At 38.5% G+C, this 20,936-nt stretch overlaps 1 protein-coding gene across 1 annotated transcript in view; it reads left to right on the forward strand.

Moving 5' to 3' along the window:
• The window catches only part of Dnajc15 (DnaJ heat shock protein family (Hsp40) member C15), a 49,327-nt gene that overhangs the window by 26,718 nt on the left and 1,673 nt on the right, over positions 1-20,936 (forward strand). Inside the window, exons 4-5 of the mRNA XM_040757955.1 lie at positions 1,986-2,062; positions 6,783-6,853. Coding sequence (XP_040613889.1) covers positions 1,986-2,062; positions 6,783-6,853 — 148 coding nt within the window. The remainder of the gene's footprint in view (positions 1-1,985; positions 2,063-6,782; positions 6,854-20,936) is intronic.

Genomic DNA, 20,936 nt, shown 5'->3' on the forward strand with positions numbered 1-20,936 from the left:
AAAACGAAGGATTCTTCCTAGAATTGCATGTGTGTTCAATCATAGATGCCCATGTTTCCCTCTAAACGCTGAGTTCATACAGCTGTGTAGAGCTCCTGAAAATAATTGCTTCTCCTTGCCGTCTCCTGACTTTTTGCTTTCTCTTTTTGATTTCTAGTTTTCCCTCTTTTGAGACAGGATGTTGTTATGTAGCCCGAGGGAGCTGTGATTTGTGTGCTTCTCCTGTCTCCCCCTTCCAAATGTTTTGATCACAGCAATGTACCACCGTACCCAGATGATTCAGTTCACTTCATTTGCTACTGATGTTTGAGGCAGTTCTTTATTCAGCCCAGACTGGCTGGCCTGGAACTTCCAGTCCTGCTTCTCCTTTAACTTTCTCTTTGCTAATTCCCGGGGTCAGTTCTCAGATCACATTTTCTTTTGCCCATCAGAAACATTTGAAACCATTTTTCATTTCCTCATTTTCACTTCCAGTTTTCTTCCTATGTCATAGTGTGGTCTTCTAGAGCTCTTTACTAATCCCTCCTCCATTTCAGACCTTGCTGCAGACTCAGGCTCCCTCTCTGTATTTGCTCTCCTTAGGCAGTCTTGCTCAGTTTATTTTCACGAAGCACAGTCCCCACTGAGCACTGTCAGGGCCTTCTCTAGATTGAACTGCTTTTCCACTTAGAAATTTGATAGAAGCTTCAAGGTTAATATATTGAAAACCATCCTCATCGTGTCTATTTCCCACAACTGACAACTGCTCCTTCCTTTAGCCATTAAACAGCAGTTCAGCAGTTCTAGGTCAAAAATCTTAAAGCCATTTGCATGGTTTGGCTTCTCTTAAAAGCAGATTGGAGATCTGTAAGTTTAGGGAACAATCTTTGGCTCAGCATCCTTTGAAGCAAGACAGGGGTGGAGGAGCATGTTAGGTTGTAGTGCAGTCTCAAGAAAGGCCTGAACTCAGAGCTACCAGGCCTCACTACCGTGGTTCATTGAGGCTAGAAGAGTGCACTGGGAAGTGGGTATAGTGTAATCCAAGAACTGAGCTTGGAGAACAGCGGTGCTTATATCACCTCAACCAGTCATTTCTGGTACGGGCTGCTCCAGGAAGAGGGCATGACTTTGACTTTGGTCTTAGGTGGTCAGAACTATAGCTGCTCAGCGAGCGCAGCCCTGTATGTGAATCCTTCAATCCTAAAGAGGGATCTGGACAGTGCAAAACTTGTCTTCTGCATCATTTGCAATTCCATTGTTTGTCACATCCAATACTAGCCCACCAAGCTCTCAAAATACATGAAAAATCTCTGACCGTTTTCACCACATCCTCAGCTCCTGGCTTCACTTATGCCCCAGTGCCTTGGTAGCTTACAGTCATGTCTTTAACCACTCTTGTTCTTTTCTGCTCTTCAAACTCAAACTAGTCCTTCCAGAACAAAGCCCAGTGATGGTACTCTCATTCCTCATTCCCATTAGGATAAAAATCTCTAGCCAGGCCTTCCACAGTCAGTTCCCATTGCTTTTTAAGACTCCAGCTCCCTAGTTCATACTCTCTAACCACCATGACCGTTTATTTCACTCTGTTTCCCAGCCTCTCTTGGCCTCCCTGTCTGTACATTGCATGCTCTTCTTTCTGTCTCAGCCAGGATAGAAGGCAAACAGATACCTGCCACATCAATATAAGTGACTTGGTCAAGGCTATCCAGTGAGCAAAGCACTTGGGTGCTCAGGGAAAACACTGCCATTGTGCTGATCTCTGTCCTTCAGTTCTATCTCAGTAGAGAAAAAGTCATGCATTGTGAAGTTGAAAACATTGTTAGTGCTTCTTTACATTTATCTTGGTTAGAGTTTCATGAAAGGATCATTGTGTAGTGCATTCCCCTGCAATTTCAAGTTGATTTCTAATAAAATGTGCTGTTCTTACTGTAGCGGTGTGAGGGGATTGAGGTCATGCTACCTTGTGCATGGAACTAATTATTTCTTGCTCTTTCTTTCTCATGCAGAGCCTTTCATCCTACTATAAAGGAGGATTTGAACAAAAAATGAGTAGGCGAGAAGCTAGTCTTATTTTAGGTGTAAGGTAAGTGCTGCATAAGTATTTTTTGTTGTTTGGCCAAGATTGTCTTAAAAATTGGGGGAGGGGATGATTACAACAAGTTTGTGCTTATATTTAAAATTTAAAATAAAATCCAGAAGAGGACATAGCACATTTTGCCTTTTAAAAGTTGAAGTCTGAATTAATTGAAGTTATGTATGCTCTTTGATCTTAAACAAGGATTCCTAGGTTCCAAGTCCGTTCATTATAAGATCCTCCACTGTGATACTGATTTCTTTCTGGACCAGTTTTGAAATTTGATGAATATCTTTAATTATAATACATATTTTATTTCACAATTCTTTTTTACTTCTGCAGTTGATATAGACCATATATTATTTTACTTATTCCATTTTACTGTTCATTGACTGTTTAATATTAGACATATAAGAAAAGAGCTAATGAAATTGTGTGGTTATCATTAGCATTAATTCCAGGACTTTTCCTCTATCATAGATTTACTAGAATCTGTATTCATTTGTTTCTTTTATTGTTCCTTAGAGCATATTCTCAAGGGTTTGTCATCAATGTTGTTGTTATTGTTGTTTGATTGGTTTTGGTTTTTGTATTGCTGAGAATTAAACCTGAGGTCCTGAATATGCTTGGTAGGCATTCTACCACTAAACTATGCCCCTAGCTGTTAGATTTTTTACAAACAATGTAACCTAGGCTGGCCTTGAACTCATGATCTTCCACATTGCAAATTCCAGGGTTAGAGTTGTCCTCTGTACACAGAGTTGGTTAAAGTATATCATCTACTGCACACAGAGTGTTGGTTATAGTATAGCATCTACTGCACACAGAGAGTTGGTTGTAGTATATCATCTAATCTACTGCACACAGAGAGTTGGTTATAGTGTATCATCTACTGCACACAGAGAGTTGGTTATAGTATATCATCTACTGTACACAGAGAATTGGTTATAGTGTATCATCTACTGCACACAGAGAGTTGGTTATAGTATAGCATCTACTGCACACAGGGAGTTGGTTATAGTGTATCATCTACTGCACACAGAGAGTTGGTTATAGTGTATCATCTACTGCACACAGAGTGTTGGTTATAGTATAGCATCTACTGCACACAGAGAGTTGGTTATAGTATATCATCTGATCTACTGCACACAGACTTGGTTACAGTATTTCATCTACTGCACACGGATAGCTGGTTGAAGTATAACATCTACCCTATACAGAAAGTTGGTTATAGTATATCATCTAATCTACGGCACACAGAGAGTTGGTTATAGTATAGCATTTACTGCACACAGAGAGTTGGTTATAGTATAGCATCTACTGCACACAGAGAGTTGGTTATAGTATAGCATCTACTGCACACAGAGAGTTGGTTATAGTATATCATCTAATCTACTGCACACAGATAGCTGGTTGAAGTATAACATCTACCCTATACAGAAAGTTGGTTATAGTATATCATCTAATCTACGGCACACAGAGAGTTGGTTATAGTATATCATCTACTGCAGTTTCCTGGTGACTTAATCAGTGTGATTAAGCAGAAGTGCTGTAGTGACAAAAATGTTATAGATAAATAAAATCTTTAAGCTCAAACCTTTTTAATGACCTTTTTAAGAAAGATAAATAAAAAGTTGGTGGGCTATCTAAGTCGTTTAACCAGTAAAGGTGTCTACCACCAAGCCAAATAACGTTGGTATAGTGCAGTCCAAACAGGGCCTGGATTTCATGAACTTATGAACTTACTCCCAAAAGTTGTTCCCTAACCTCTACATGCATACTGTGGTACACACACACACACACACACACACACACACACACACACACACACACAGTGGGGGGAAGGATGCACAGATACTATTAAATAAATACAATAATAATTTTTTTTAGAGACTGGAGCTTATTTTAGCTCAGTGTTTTGTATAAATCTAAGAGAAGGGAGTTTTCCTCATCATAGAAAGTAGTGGACAACATTAGGCAAAGTGACCATGTCAGTTAGGTAACTATTTCCTTGTTTAGTATTTATTACTCAGGTAGCATTATTTTTCCTAAACTTATTGGCTCTGTTTACTGCAGGCTCAAGAATGCCACTCAGTCCCACATACCTCACTTGTCCCATCCACCCCACCTCCCCTCTCCTGCCAGTCAGACAAATTCCAGGGAAACTTTGAAATTTGTAGTCTGGGCAGCAAACAAAATGCAGCAAGGATTTAGAGTTTTAATGTAGTAAAACCAAAAAGGGAATAAACTCCATGTAAATGAGAGTCCCCCCCCCCCATCTTCAAAGCTCACCACTAAGATAAGGCAGTGGTTTGAAATTGCCACATTTGTGTACGTGAACTTTTCTTCCAGCTGTTTTCACTTTAATCTAGTTTGATGGGTGGCAGACCTCAATGTTCACAATACTTCAGGTTTTGTGTAGAACAAAGTCACTTTTTTAAACATAGTCAATGTGATTGATTTTCAAGGATATTGTAACTGAAGTGACTTTGAGACTTTGTTTCATGTGTTCAATTAAAACTTCATATCCAGAATATGAGCCAACACTCCATGTTTCTTCAAATACATGCAACAGAAATTTGTGTTTTTCTAAGTTGATATCTATTATTTAGGGACTTTGTGAAGCTCTTTTTATAGGTTTCTAATTTTTATAGTAGTCTTTTATAATGTCAGTGTTTACTAGTCTAGAGCCTTCGTTCTTCCAAGGGGTTTACTTTTTGTGGTTATTGTTCTGGGTTTGGGGTTTTTGGTTTTGTTGTTATTGTTTTTTGGGGCAATACTATAAAATCCATCAAACACTTGTTGCATGTTCAGTCCTAAAATGCAGGTTGTAGACTGTGCCTGTAAGTCATTTGTATGTAGGGCAAGTATCCAGAACGAGACTACATAAGTAGTGTAGAGGTGCTGGAGAGCACCTCCAACAGGAAGGATCAGAGTAACCAGCACAGGAAATGGAATTTCTGGTTTTCAGAGTGATGTGATTTAAAGTAAATGTCCTTAGCTCTAGTGAATATCTGCTTGTTGTTTTCCTTTCTTGGAGCTCAATAGTCTTTGAAATGAAACAGTATCTATTTGAGAGTTACCTAAAAGTTAAGTTTAAAAATATCCCCCATAAGAATTCTGCAAACAAACAAAAGAAGTATTCTTGGGTCCTTGCATAAAGGAACTTGTTTGTTTTATTTATGGAAGAATGGTTTATATGTTCATTTAGCCTGTAATAGTTCTTTTTTCACAGGGTAACTTGTCTTCTGAGACAGTCTTGTTACATGGCCTTTTGAGTTCAAGATCTTTTTGTCTCAGCCTTCTGAATGCTGGAAGTATAGGCGCGTGTCACTATTCCAGGCCCTTAATGGGATGTATTAACATGTGTGGTAATATGCTGTTTACCTGGAAGAGGTCAGTGGTAGAAATTGGAACACTAACAGAATCAAGGATAGACACCTGGTAGCAAGGGGCTGTGTTGTTCAAAGAGAAGGAGGATCTTAAGCAGCTTTCTGGGCCCTTCAGAAGGAGCAACCAACCTCTGTGGACTCTCAAAGTTGCATTTAGTTCGTTCTCAGGATAAGGCTTCTACTACATTGTATTTTTATAAGTATCCTTCCTTTACTCTTTAATCCTTGGAGATAGGCTTTACTGTATGCATGCTACATATGAGAAAATGATAACTCAAGAGAGTTGAAATGAGCAAGACACACATAGCTGAATAGCAGTAGAATGAGGGTTTTTGAACTTAGATGTGACTAATTAAAATTGTGTGCTTCCTTCTAACACGTTCATCCAGTTTGATTCCTTTGAGCTTCACAGCTACCCTCATACTGTAAGCTGGCTGTAAATTTACGCATTTGAAGCCTGGTAAAGTTAAGTCACTAAATATCATAGCAGTTAGGAACAGGAGCTTCTACTGTTGGTACTCAGAAAATGAACTAAACACTTGCAATTCTGAATAAGTCAGTTTGTCATAGTAATTTGATGTTTAACTGTCTTCTTTAATGTTCACTCACATTGTAGGCTCTACTGCCAAACTTTCCCATGAGTTTCTTACACAGCTAGACCCACTCTGAACTGTATGGAATTTTGAGATTGCTTGTTGAGGCACTAACAGAAGGCAGCTGTTCTGGAACACACATGTCATGCCGGGCTAGCACTTGGCAGCATCCTGACTCTGTGGGCATGTGGTCACCCTGCAGTGCGGAAAGTGAGCACAGAGATTCAGGCCTTGACCAACGGCACCCAGTACTCCATAGCAAGACTGATCGCAGAAACTAACAGGCTAGTTCTGAAACTCAGATACCTCGATGGCATATGTCACCTCCACGTTAGAAGCATTAGCTTTCAGACCTTGTAGTATGCATACGTGGCTCTCCTGGCCTGTGTATGTGGGGGTGCTGTGGGTTGTGGTGGTGGTATGTTATTTTTGGTGCTGGGCGCTAAACCTAGGGTCTCATGGTTGCTAGGTAAGGATTCTATGATAGAGCTCAATATCCAACCTGCTTGTTTATTTACTTTTAAAAACTGAGAATGAGGATAAATATTACAAAGTGCTGAAGGAAAATACAATACAGTATTGAGTCACCATGATTTATTTTAATAGTAGAATTAAGCATAAAGCTTGTAATTTTGTACTTGTCCACAAGATGGTGAAATTCTCATTAGTTTTTAATTTCTTGAAACCCATATAAGTCATTAATTTATAATCTGCATTTTACACTATTTGTTAATTTTTTTACAGCCCATCTGCTGGCAAGGCCAAGATCAGAACAGCACACAAGAGGATTATGATTTTGAACCATCCAGACAAAGGTAGGTAGTGACTCCATTTTCATGGTCAGATGTACTGTGAGTTTCTTTCATTTAGTTTACTCAAACTCATGTAAGTAATGCCTAGCTGACAGGGAGTTATGTGTCACATGTTGAGATTTTCCTCATAAACAAGTGGGCTTGTGGTTCAGAGTTGAGTGACTCAATGGAAATAGTGGATTTGAACTGTTAACTTTGAAGAACTTTGTTGCTGCCTTTAGGGATGACTATCTGAACTCACTTATGTTCCCATATTTTGATGAAGACAGAAAACCCGAGCTATGGGGCTGTGGAGTGGAATAAACTAATTTGTGCATCATCTATTATATCTACTAAATCTTGCAGATAAAAATATAAGATTTAGGGATTTCCTCTACATCTCTGTAATTTGTCATAGATGGTTATGAATTTTAAATTTTTGTTTCAGAAGGCTCTGCGGCTGAGCTATTTATTTCTCACTGGCCAGGTTTTTAATGTAAATTTATCTTACAGAAAGACAATTATTATAACTTTAACTACACTACAGCTGCTTGATAGAGAAAGCCCCATATGTTCATTACTGTTTCTCTTTTAAAATAACAGATGGTAGAAAGTTGCACTATACTTCAGAAGTCAAAGGGGGGTAGGAAAGTGAAGGCTTTCTCAGATCCTTATTTATAGACTTTTCAGTTTTGTAATTATTTTGGAAAAAATTAAAAACAAATTTTGGATTCCTATTCATTTTGACACCAAAATAAAGCATTCTTTTTCAGCTTTCTCAACTTAATTACTTACTATAAAAGTTCTTTTCACTGAACATTGTCGTCGTTGGTCTTGTACTTGCTGTTCTTTAATGTGAATAAACAAGAGAATAAACTTGGAAAAGAGGTTTTGCTTAAAATTTTAAAGCTTCAGCAGTTACTGAAAGATCCATTCAACTAATTTGCTCTTTATTGTGTGCTTTCAGAGCAATTGACTGAGCAAGAAGTGTGTTTAAGTGCCCCCTTGGAGTTCTTTTTCTCCCAAATGTCCTGTGCCCCCTCTGGATCAATGTGTGCTCGTGGCTTTAATTGATTGAGATAGTATTAAGCACTCCTTTCTGTCAGATGAGTGACAAGTTGTTGGTCATTTCTACCATAAGGGAAGCAAGCTCTAAATAATGAATCCAAGAGAGTATGTTGCTTTACATGAAAATTAAAATGTTTGTATATGTTAGGGACATAGTAGCACCCAAATGAATGACTTGCTTTCCCTCAGACCTTTGATGACAGTATGCTTACCAGTACCTTCTCTTCTGGTTTTGTATGAGCAACTGAGTAAGAAAGGATGAGCCATGCAGACAGGAAGCTAGTATTGTCTGCTAGCATCGGAGCCATAACGGTTCCTTACTTTCTACAGGCTTTAGTTTTCACATGCATAAAACAAAGGGATTTACTCTAAAGTCCTTTTGGTTTATGGAACATTTTATACCTATCTGTATTTCTCTTCAGACCACACGTTTAAGAAAGATCCCTCAGGTTTTTTCAGATTTGTACCCTTTAAAGGTGTATTGGTGCTGCGGGCTATTCCCCCCCACACCCATAGAATTGTTCATTTGTTCAGTTTGAAACATCTGGAGTTTCTTAAGCTCATGAACTTCCTAAATCCTGTCCATGTAGCAGCTGTTATGGTTGGCGTTAATTGTCAAAGGGGGACAGACCTATAGCCATGCCAGTGGGTGTGATCTTGATTATATTCACTGAGGTGGCAAGACCACTCGCTGTGGATAACACCATTTCCAGAGCAAAGACTTTTGGGTTGTATAAGATAAAGAATAGAACTGTGGTTGAGTGCTGTCATTGATGTCGTCTTCTGGCTGTGCGTCCTGTGTGACCAGTTACTTCTACATCCTTCTGCCTTGACCTCTCTGCCATGACAGACCTTGAGCTGTGAGGATAACCCTTTTTTCCCTTGAGTTTCTTTTGTCTGAGTATTTTATCACATTAATAAGAAAATGAAGTAAGTCACATTTGGGAAAAAACAGAAGTACAAGCTATAACGTCTTACACACTTCCTTCTCAGGCTATGAAAAGAAAATAACTCCTGAAAATGAATGTGGGAAATGGCTGAAAATAATGTTTGTGTAACTAGTTTGAAATGAGCGTTCAGGTGTGTTTCAATAAAAAGTAAATTTAGTGAGCTAGAAGATTAATACAGTAAAATGTATCTCGGGTCTTTGATCTGATGGTTTAAGGCTAATGTCTTAGTTTGTCAACTTTTTTAACTGCTGAAGCAAGGGGTTATTTGATATAAAGTCAGTAGTTTGGTGGAATGCCTAATGAACCTCCAATAGGGAAAACAGAGAGCTGAGGCAGATTTGAAAATTGTAGGCTGCCGGCTTTCCTTTCTCTTTTCTTTTGAAAGCAGTATTACCTATAGCCCAGCCTCCTGTGGCTCCAAACTTGTGTACTGGAGAGGAGGATGACCTTGTACTTTGACCCTCCTGCCCTACCTGGTTACTCAGATGCTGGGGATCCACACTAGGTCTTCTGTATGCTAGAAAACACTTCACCAGTTGAGGCACATCTCCAGCCTGACAGCAGGGATTTCTTACAGGCTGTCTAGATGGTGTTTCTTAATGTTTTCCTGTATGTTAGAAATTAAAAACGTGCATGTGTGATATTTATGTATGTTATGTCATATACATAACACACACACACACACCTCTAATCTGTTACTTACACTTCTCTTTTCATCAGATTACCTAAGGATTTGTCAGTCATTTGCTTTCTTAAATAACCAACTCTTGGTTGGTTTAGCACATTGTCCTTCCTGTCTTTGTTTCCATGATGTCTTTTCTACTATTACTCCTTGCCATCTAGTGGGCTTGGGGTTGGTTGTCTGTTGAGGTTCATAACTGGGTTGTTTATCTGAGATCTCAGGACGTTAAAATTCATTTTTTTAGGGTACTTATACATGTGAACTCACATCTCAGATTTTCTAATGTAAGCACTTACAGCTTTAGCCTTGCCTCAGCTGCCCTGGCTGTATTGCAGAGGTTCTGATAGGTTGTGTTCTCACTTGTCTCTAGGGATTTTTAAATGTCTCTAGCTTCTTGAATGATCAACTGTTCATTTTTTTTTAAGTATTGTTTGGCTTCTATAGTTCCCTGCCCACCCCATCCCCCCCCCCTCCCTTTTTTTTTACTTTCCAGACAGAGTTTCTCTGTGTAACAGTCTTAGCTGTCCTGGAACTCACTTCATAGACCAAGCTGTCCTTGAACTCACTGAGATCCACCTGCTTCTGCCTCCCCAGTGCTGGGATTAAAGGTGTGCACCACCACCAACCAACTCTATAGTCCAGTTGATCCATGGTATATTTGACTTTGAAGTGTCTTTGTTTTTGTTTTTGTTTCTTTTTATATTTGGGAGGCCTATTTAAATATGAGAGTGAGGTTTTCTAATACTGTGTGAGGATGTATGTGGTCTTTTATGTCTTTTAGTGTTTGTCTTATGAAATAGAGGCTCCAATATTTGGTCCATAAATGTTTACAATTATATCTGGATGAATGATTCCCTCTTTAAACATGTAATATCCCCTTTATTGCTTCTGATTAGTTTACTTTATCTGATATAAAGATAGCTATGCCTGCTTCATTTGATTTTCAGTTGGTGGAAGCTTGTTTATCCTTTGCTGTTGAGTTTTGGGTATTTCTGCCGGCAAAGTGTGTTTCTTAGAGACAGCATATGTTTGGTCCTTGTTTTTCAATCTGGTCCATTTGTCTATATCTTTTTAATGTGATTGAGGTCATTCACATTTAAAATTATTACAGAAAGGGGTTTGGTCTTTCCTGTCAGTTTGCTAGGTGATATTTTGTTTTGCTAGACTATTGGTATTTCTTTTTCCTTTCCCATTAGTTCCAAGGGTTTGCTGCATTGCTGTGTTGTACATGGCAGTTTCTTTCCCAGGTCTACTATGTTCTTCAGTTACTTTCATGGAGTGTAAGCCTTCATGTATTTTCTTGAAGGGGGCGCTCTTTCTTCTTCCTCCCTGTAAAGTATTCCACTAAGAATTTTTTTCAGTGCTGGTTCTGTTGTCATGAACTGACTTAATTTATATTTGTCTTAAGATATCCTTATTGTGCCCGGCAGTGGTGGCACATGCCTTTAATCCCAGCACTCGGGAGGCAGAGGCAGGCGGATCTCTGTGAGTTCGAGGCCGGGTTGGACCGATAGCCTCCAAAACAATACAGAGAAACCCTGTCTCGTAAAAACCAAAAAAAAAAAAAAAAAAAGATATCCTTATTGTTCCATCAATTTTTGAAAGATACTTTTTGGGGTTATAGTACTCTTGGTCTCCAGTTGTTTAATCTCCAAGTTTGACATTTTATTCCAGGCTTCTGGCTTTTATTGTTGTAGATGGATAATCTGTGGTGATTCTGATATTTCCACCTTTGCATGTGAGTCAATATCCTTCTCATGCTGCTTTTAGGATGTTTTTTTTTTTCTTTGCATCGTATTTTTGACATACTGACTCTGATGTGTCATGGAGTTTCTCATGTCTGTTGAGAGCTCTTTAGGCCTCTTGTGTTTGGATGTCTGCTTTTTTCCTTAAAGTATGAAGAGTTTTTTTCTGCTATAATTTCATTAAGTAGTCTGTCTATTACATTTGATTTTACCTCTGTTCTTCTATACCATAAATTCTCAAGGTCTGGATAGGGGTAAGGGTGAGAAGTGCTGACAGAAGCCAATAGTCTGTAACAGGTATTGGCCTGATGACAGAGCTGGCAGCCAGAGTCTACTTTGATATGTTAAATAGGCACCTATATTAGGAACCTCAAAATAGGCATTGTGCCCTGTGCAGTCAGGAGCCAGAGGCAGGTGGATCTCTGTGTTTGAGGCAATCCTGGTCTAAGAGCGAGTTCCAGGACAACCAGGGCTACACAGGGAAACTATGTCTGAAAAACCAAAAAGAAAACAAGTAATATGTTTGTGTGTGTGTGTGTGTGTGTGTGTGTGTGTGTGTGTGTGTGTGTGTGTGTGTGTATCGCGCGCTGTTTGTACCAGGATTCTTTGAGGTCTAACAGTCATCTCATTCATTTCAAATGTTTCTGTTTTTCTCCTTTTTCTTGTTTCAATCTCTGCTCAGTTTTTCCTCTATATTTTGGACTTTCACGTCTAGGTCTTGGATAAATTTCCTTCATTTGTTTTTCTGTTTGTTCTTCTATATGATTGTTAATTCTTTTAAAAAGTAAGATTTTAGTTTTTTTTCTTTGGGCATTTCCACCATCTCTTTAGTTTCGAGTCCTTTATAGGGAATTGATTAGTTGGGGGCTAGGCATGGTGGTTGTGTCACATTCCTAATGTTTTTTGTTATGATTTTGCTTCTGTTAAAGTGGGTCTGTCTTTCAGTTTTGGTTTCTCCTTCTCAGATGATCTGGGGAGAAAAAAAATGTGTCCTTCAAAACTGGGTGCATATGTTTAATGCCAGTGTTCAGGAGGCAGACACGGGCAGACCTCTGTGGGTTTGAGGCTAGCCTGGTCTGCAGACAAATGCCAGGGCAGCCAGGGCTATACAGAGAGACCCTGCCTCAAACAAAACAAAACAAAAACAGAACAAAGCAAAACAAAAATACATGAAGGAAGACAAAGTAAAGGGAGAGATAGTTTAAGGCGAAAGCATGCTTAAAATGTGTGTTATAGAAGTACTATAATCCTTATAATGTATGTGTTTTCATAGTTTTTTTTCACAATCATAGTGTTAAAATGTAATTGTTTTACATTTTTATCTCTACTCTGGCTTAGTAAAAACTATATATATATTCTCATGCCAGCCTCTGTATTCATTCCTTTATGATAAGGAGTTTTGTTTAAGTAGATAAAGAAAATACACAAATAGGTAGTTGGGAAAGGAGAGTTGGGTTGTTTTCAAGATGCTTGACTCTTCGTTACTGATGAAACAGAATTCAGCAGTGGTGGTTTCTTAAGATTAGTTGAATTTGGAATCTAAAACCACACTAATCAATTTTAGAAGTTCATTACATAAAATGTATGGGTCTATCATGAACTTTGAGTTGATTTTTATACCCAAGTATGATTTTGTAACACTATTAAATGGTCATTTGGAAAATCTACTTCACTGAGAGTTCCAGATGGGCCAAGTACCGATGTATTTCATTGTAGAGTATTTCCCAAGATGTCTGGGCACTAGCTACAGAATAAGTAACTGGGAAGGGTCAGCAAGCTGTGTTTTATCAAGTCCTCTAGAAAGTCTAGTGCCAACTGATGTCTGAGACCCTCTCTATAGAATCCCCAACCCAGGTCCAAGAGTGTTCTTAGAACTGGATCTGACCTGTATCACGGTTGTTCCCCTAGTCATCTGAGATGTTTAGAAACTATCTCTCTCCCTGTTTCTATCTAAAACCTTTCTCTTCTGCTCTGTTCAAGTCTGAAAGTGGATCACATTTGGAGAGAAAACTTAAGTATTGAGATTTCTGTTGCAAACCCTATCCCCCTTAACACTGCAGTTGTTTTTGTCTTTCTAGCTCATGGATAGGGATTAGTCCGGCCCTTGTGCATCCTTTCTGGGCCATTTGCCTGTATTTTAGCTTCGTTTCCACAGCAAGAAAACTGTGGAAGTGGGAGCAATAAATGTCAAAATAGCATCGTAATATCTTCAGCTTCCTCATGCCACTCCACTTACAGTCTTGTTCCCTGGTAAGCTCTTTATAATCCTAAGAAACAGGAAGGAGTTTGTTGCTTTGATTTTATTGGGGAGAACCATTTTTGTCCTTAATTTGGTTATTTTTAGTGTGAAACAAGCTGTTCCATCATTACCAAAAGCAGAAGATAAAGAAGTTTCCTCCTGACAAGCAGATGAATCAGCTGATAGTTGTTTCACAGCCAGACCTACTTCAGGATGGAGAACGCAAATGAATTTGAGATAGTCAGTAGTTATTCTCAGTTGATGCTGGAAATAAACCACTTCTCACTGAGTTCTGAATCCAAGACTTAAACTAGTAGAGCAATTCATTGAAAGAAAGACAACTTAGAGAGGGCAGGTAGATTTTAGACAGGATTGGAGAAGAAAGTGTTTGGTGATGTAGTCAGGAGATAATCCGGGTAGAATTGGTGAGTAGAAAGATGGGCGAATCAAGAGTCCAGAAGAGGAGTCGGCCCTTGGTCTTATGTCGTAGAGGTCAGGCTTGCTGGCACAGACTTGTAGCTACAGCTATCCCAGAGCTGAGCCCTTTAACCAACAGAGCAAGTTCAAGGCCAGGCTGACTATCACAGAAGGCTGCTCTTTCTTCTTTGTTTGTTTGTTTTGTTTTAGTGCGTTTGAAATACATCTCAGTGGTGGAGAACTTCCTTAGCATGAACAAAATCCCTAGATTCAGTCCCCAGCACTACAAAAATAGTACCAAGTAAAGAGTTATAGAAAGTGAAAATATGTGTCGAGATAGAGGGGAGAGAGAGATGGGGTGTCCAGGTGTAAGGGACTCAAATATTTATAAATTAGAAAAGGAAAAATCAGCAAAGGAGATGGAGGGAGAAAATAGTATCATAGAAGCTGAGTGCTCCTGTGAAGACCATTAAGCTGAAGATGGGAAAGTAGGCACACAGGTCTTGTTTTTAATGTTAGAAGAATCTGTGCCAGGTGGTGGTGGCACACCTTTACTCCCAGCACTTGGAAGACAGAGGCAGCAGATCTTTGAGTTTCAGGCCAGCCTGGTCTATAGAGCGAGTTCTAGGATAACCAGGACTACAGGTTTCAAAGAAATAAAAAAGATGAAGGAGAGGGAAAGGGAATGGAGAGAGGGAGGAAAGATTTGTGACCTTAAAGACCGTTTCCGTTGGCATTGATTTAGAAGTGAAAACACTTAGACAACTTTTTTGAGACTTGTGGGGAAAAGGAAGAAATGGAATAAGCCGCAAGAGAGAATTGTGACATTTCAGGAAAAAATGTGGGAGACACTTGTAATTTTGAGCAAGCTTGTCTATCAGTGAAAATGATCAACTAGACAGATTGATGAGTTAGAAGAGATTACACTTAAATCAACAAAAATGTTCTTTTAGGTTCCCAAATCAATTGTATAAATATAGGACAGAAATTTGGCAGTGTTTAATGTGAAAAAGAGTCATGGGTATATAGTTGCTCTCAAAGCCTGCAAGGCTCCTTTAGTATAAAAACTACAGAAAAAGTTTATTCAGTCCTAATCTATACAGAGGACATACAGTGTCTTTATTAAATCCCAAGTGCTTTTTCTTCTCTTCTGTTCTTCATTCAGCTAACATCTGTCCACCCAGCACCACTGAGTCTACAAGATTTCTTTAAACACACCTTGTTGAGATAAGGTGTTCATATTTATTGAGTTAAAATATGTGTTTCAGTGCTGCGTGACAGGGTAGCAGATACCTGCAGTCATCATCACGGTAAACTTTAGACCACGGTGAAGAAGAAAAGCCCTTTCCTGCTTAGATTGCTTTGTTTGTTTGTTTGTTTTTGTCACCTTGTTACGTTAAAGTCGTGTGAGAAAAAGCATCTCAATTGAGAAAATGCTGTCTCTGCAGGGAGGACCAGATCCCTGCCCCCCCTATACAGGAGGTTCTGGGTGCTGTCAGGAAACAAGCTGAGCGTGCCAGTAAGCAGTGCTCCTCTGTGGTCTCTGATTCACCTCTTGTCGCTAGGTTCCTGCTTTGCTTTAGTTCCTGCCTTGGGCTGTGAGTGTGACATGGGACTAAATCAACCCTTTCCTCCCCACATTACTTTTTCGTGTGTTTTAGGCCAGCAGTAGAAGCAGACTAAACTCGCCCACACCCCAGCAGGTCTATTCCACTGATCATGTCCTTGTGCCAACACAACACCGTCTTGATTATAATTGCTTTGAGAGAAGTTTTCATGTTGTGCAGTGTTAGCCCTACTTATTCTTCTATTGCAGGATTGTGTGGGCTATTCTGGGTACCTTTCAATTCTGTGTAAGTTTTGCTATCAGTTTTTTTGCTTCTACAAAGGAGTTTTGATAGGAATTGTCTGAATCTGTAATTTAAGTGGTCTGATCGTGGGTGTGGGATGTTTTCTTGTGTATTTAAATCTTCTGTAATTGCATCCATGTTTTGTGCTTTTCAGAGTATAAGTTTTATACTTCTCTAATTTCCTATTCTTGTTGATGCTGTTGTGAATGAATTATTGTCTTGGTTTAATTTTTGGGGGGTTATTTAGTGCAAATGTATAGGAAAGCAATGATTATTATGTGTTAGTCTTATAGCCTGTAACCTTGGTGAAATAAGTAGTTCTAATAGCGTGTTCCTTGGGATGAGTTGTTTGTATATAAGGTCATATCATTCATTAATAGAGATATTTTGTTTTCTTCTCTGGATACCTTTTGTTTCTTTTTCTTACCAAATGCCTTAGTTTAAAACCCCAGTAAAATATTAAATACAAGTGATAAAAATGGGCATCTTTGTTTATATATCTATCTTAGGAGAAAATTCTAGTCTTTTACCATTGGGTGTGGATTCAGCTCTAGCTTTGTTACTTTCCAAGGAATTAATTATCCAGTGGTAGTCAGGCTCAAGCTTTACAACATTAAACAATGAAATGTTGTCAGTGTTCTCAATTTTAAAAAGGAGGAGGAGGAAGGAGAAGGAGAAGGAGAAGGACGACGACCTGGGACTGGTTTAAGGGTTTGACTAAAGAAAGAAGCAACCCATTTAGGGCTGAGTGTTCCAAGGTCTCTCACTTTATGTGTAATGTGGGTCTCTGTATTTGTCCCCATCTGCTGCAAGAGGAAGCTTCTCTGATGATCTATAAATACAACAGAATGTCGTTAGGAATGATTTTATCACTAATCCCACCCCCTTTTTTAGACCAGTATTATTTGGTTTTTCCCTAGCTCCCTGAACTATCTAGTTTCAAGTTCTTGGTCACCCAAGCAGTGTTGATTATAGGTTCCATCTCGTTGAGTGGGCCTTACTTAATGTTTTATTAGTTGTTTACTCTTACACACTTTGGGACACCATTGCCCTGACATATCTTGCAGGTAGTACATCATTGTAGATAAAGAATTTGTTGTCGGTCTGGTGTCTACGTTTCCCTTTTGTTAGCATCCAGAATAGCTTCCTGTTCCTAAGATGGTGGAACATAGTGGTGAAAGCTCTATGTAGGTACCAACTCCATGCTTAATGGGTTGTATAAGTGTTATCTTCAGTAATGGCGCCTTGCTGTCAGTTTGTGGAAAGCAACCTATAATCTTGGTAATAGCCTGAATTGTTTGAGGATTCCAATGAGGCTCCTTTGGTTAACAATTCAATTCATTGTACCCCAGTGCTGGTACTGAAAGCTTCATTTGGTGACAAGAGACGACCAGTTAGGACTCTGCCTCCCCCATTAATGATTTGGCAATTTCATGTAGATCACCTTCACACATGTTTATATTTTAGAAAGTTTCTACTGTGTTAGGTTTCCATGTTACTCCACGAATTCTCCTTAATTTTAGCTGTCTCTTGTAGTCTCTCCCACTACCCACCTCCCCTCCCCATTCTATCCCCCACATGTATCTGCCTATTCTCTTTTCCTTTCCTAATGAGATCTGTGTTCCTTCTAGGCCAGTGGTTCTCAGTGCTTCTTAATACCCCAACCCTTTTACAGTTCCTCTCGTTGTGGTGACCTGCCAACCATAAAATTACTTTCATTGCTAGTTCTTAGCTGTAGTTTTGCTACTGTTATCAGTCACAATGTAAGTATATGTGTTTTCCAATGGTCTTAGGTCATTCAACCCCCACCTCAATAAGTTGTCATAACCCACAGGTTAAGAACCACTACTCCAGACCCTTCCCCTATACCTACTTTCTGGGGATCAATAGATTATAGCTTAGTTATCGTTGACTTGATGGGAACATTTGTTTAGATCATCTTTGTTTCTGTTTTTATAGTGTTTGTGTTAGTTATATCTGTGATTTATCATGCTTATTGCCAGGTATTGGTTCTGCTTTGTTTGTTTGTTTTAAAGGTATTGGAATTGAGCCCAGGACTTTACACATGCTAACCTGGTTTGAAAATTGTCTATGCAATTGAAATATATCTCTAGCCGGGCGTTGGTGGCGCACGCCTTTAATCCCAGCACTCGGGAGGCAGAGGCAGGCGGATCTCTGTGAGTTCAAGGCCAGCCTGGTCTACAGAGCGAGTTCCAGGACAGCCTCCAAAGCCACAGAGAAACCCTGTCTCGAAAAAAAAAAAAAGAAATATATCTCTATATATCTAGAAAACCTAACTAACCTAACCATAACTTTTGACTATCATAGGTAACTATCTATAATCTGTACTTAATTATACATTACATTTTTAAATGAGCTATATAAACATAATACCTAAACAAGAGGAGAAATATACATATCACAAAATTTGTATCAATAAATGAAAATCCACTCCAATACCTTTTACCTTTAAAAAGAGATTGGTTGTGATCATTAACCATTTATAACCAATGCCATTTAAATGAAAACAAAAATTTATAAACAATATTTGGGGATTTGGGCATCATTCATTCCAAATTACTTCCTGCTGTTAGGGGATGCTGTCATGGGGATCATGAGAAAACAGAAACCTGGCCAAATCTTGGCTGTTGTAGTCTGTAAGGCTGTATTGTCTCAGTTGTTTTGGATGTTGGATCAACTGGGCCATTGTTTCAGGGGGTCTTGCTTCATCAAACCACATTAGTCTGGAAGGAATCCACACCTTTTTTATTTTCTGTGGAAACAAAAGAAGAAACTCTTTTCCCAAGTAACTTGTCCTTAGACTTAAATTTTGGAGTCAAAGCATTTTTAAAATATGTAAGTTGAATTAATTTAGCAGCATTTATAATTAAATGTCTTTTAGCAGTTGTTCCTTTCTCAGCAATTAAAAAATTTAAATACAAAAACATACAGTATCCAGACTCTCAGTGTAATTTTTTATGTTTATGTGGCTTATTTATTTATTTATTTATATTATAACTATTTCTTTACTATTATTTTATTATGAGACAGAGTTATTCTGTTTATTTTTGTTTGTCTTGAAATTTACACTGTAGACCAGGCTGGCCTTAAATTACAGAGCTCCACCTACCTCTGCCTCTGGAGTGTTGGGATTAAAGGTGTGAGTCACCAATGCCCAGCCATTCTAATTCTATTTTCTCCTAAGCCTACATATATTTTTAGACACACTGTAAACCCTTTTTACTTCATCTGAATCTGTCTTTATTGTAAAGCTCTATCGTTTTCTGGCCACATGAGTCTTAATCTGCTAAAAGGGCTGTGTGTAGGTTTTTTTCGACACTTATGCAAATTAGGAAACCGCTCTTAAAGGAGCCACATGAGTCTTGCTTGTCTCTAGCAAAACAGAACTCACTCAAGAGTAATATTGCTACCAAGAAGCCTTGCTTGTCTCTGTTCTTTTGTTTCTAAACTCCCTTTTTAAGTTTTTGTTAGATTTTAAGTGGGAGTTCATGCCCAAATCCGGGTGCCACTCAGTTCCACCTCAGAGCCCTCAAATAACACATGAGACATTATATTAATTATAAATCGGTTGGCCAATGTCTGGGGGTTCTTACTTGTAGTAGGTTCAGAACTGAGTGACCTGAGGTCCCTCTTTGTAGCTTCTGGGTCCTGAGGGTAGAGCTCAGCACTAGCCTTTGCCTGCTGAGCTATCTAAGGGCCCTTAGATTTTTCTTTTTTCTTTTTCTCCTTGTTGTTTTAAAAGAAACTGACCACTCATCATGCTTGTGCAAGTCTTTAACCCCAGCAGGTTCCAGGACAGCTAGAGCTATTACACAGAGAAACCCTGTCTTGAAAAACCAAACTAATAAAAGAAACTAACCTTTGAATTTATTGAATCTTTCTCTGGAATGCTAATTTATTTTGTGATATCCTACATGTGAATTGTTTCTAAACAAAATTTTGTTGGTTTCTATCATAATTCTGCAGTTGTAGAATTGTATGTCAACACTGTCTTGTATATGAGTTGCATTTTCCCCTTAGTCTCTGGTGACTTTTAAGAAATGTTTTAGTTTTTTGATTATGTGTAGGTGCTTGAGTCTGCATGTAGTCTGTGCATGTGAGCGCAGAGCCTGCAGAGTGGCCAGAGGGTTGGACCTCTTGGAGCTGGAGCTAACAGACAGCTGTCTGATGGAGGCTTGGGAGCAGCAAGTGCTCTTCACCTCTGAGCTGTCTCTCTTGCCCTGGAGACTGTTGGAAAATACAACAAATGAACTTACTAGAAAACTGAAGTCTATAAGAATGATCTATAATATTTTCAAAACATTTGGTGTCTAAGCATGGCTGGTCACTGAATGCACTTGCTGATTTCGATGTTAAGTTTGCTGAGACCTGCTGTTCTGAGTTAGCAGCTTTAAGGTTATATTCTGCCTCTGTAGGGTGGAATGTTTGTTTATGAACATCAGTTCAGTCACGTTTGCTCATCATGCTATTTGTTTTGATGGTCTTGCTCTTTCTCTAGTTGTTCAATCAATTATTGAGACGTGTGCTAACCCTTTCAATGATTGTGGAGTGTGTGTTTTTCCTTTGGTTATGGTGGTGTTTCATATGTTCTGATTTTAAGGTATTAGGTGTGTACAAAATGTTAATCTCATTTTTTTATATCATAGACTAACTTAAAACAGTGAAATCTCTATTACCACATTTTGCCTTAAAACAGTTTTCCTGTGATAATTAGCTTAGCAATACTCACTTTATTTTTATTGATATGAATTTTTATATTATTTTAAAACAAAGCTTCCTTTAACCAATATCTACTGGGCTGATGCTTTTTAATAATAAACCATATCAGATAATCCACAAATAAATATAAGATTTTTACTCTTATGTGCTCTTTTTTGTTTATTTGTTTTCTGTTATGAGCCTATAGTGGCTTATAATTTAAATATTTGGAATGTATATTGATCAATTAAATGTTATAGCTAAGCTTAGTTACTATTTTAATATTTTTTAGAGCACACAAAGTCCTTGCTAACTCCAACATTTAAGCAGTGACAAAGATGAGCCTTGCATGCTCCAAGGTCATTTTTAGAGATAATCATGAAATCTACTTATGGGGTTATGAACTTCCTTTGTAATTCTCATTGTATATTCAAGGT

The sequence above is a fragment of the Mesocricetus auratus genome, unplaced genomic scaffold (genome assembly GCF_017639785.1).
Source record: "Mesocricetus auratus isolate SY011 unplaced genomic scaffold, BCM_Maur_2.0 Super-Scaffold_2245, whole genome shotgun sequence".
Taxonomy (NCBI): Eukaryota; Metazoa; Chordata; class Mammalia; order Rodentia; family Cricetidae; genus Mesocricetus; species Mesocricetus auratus.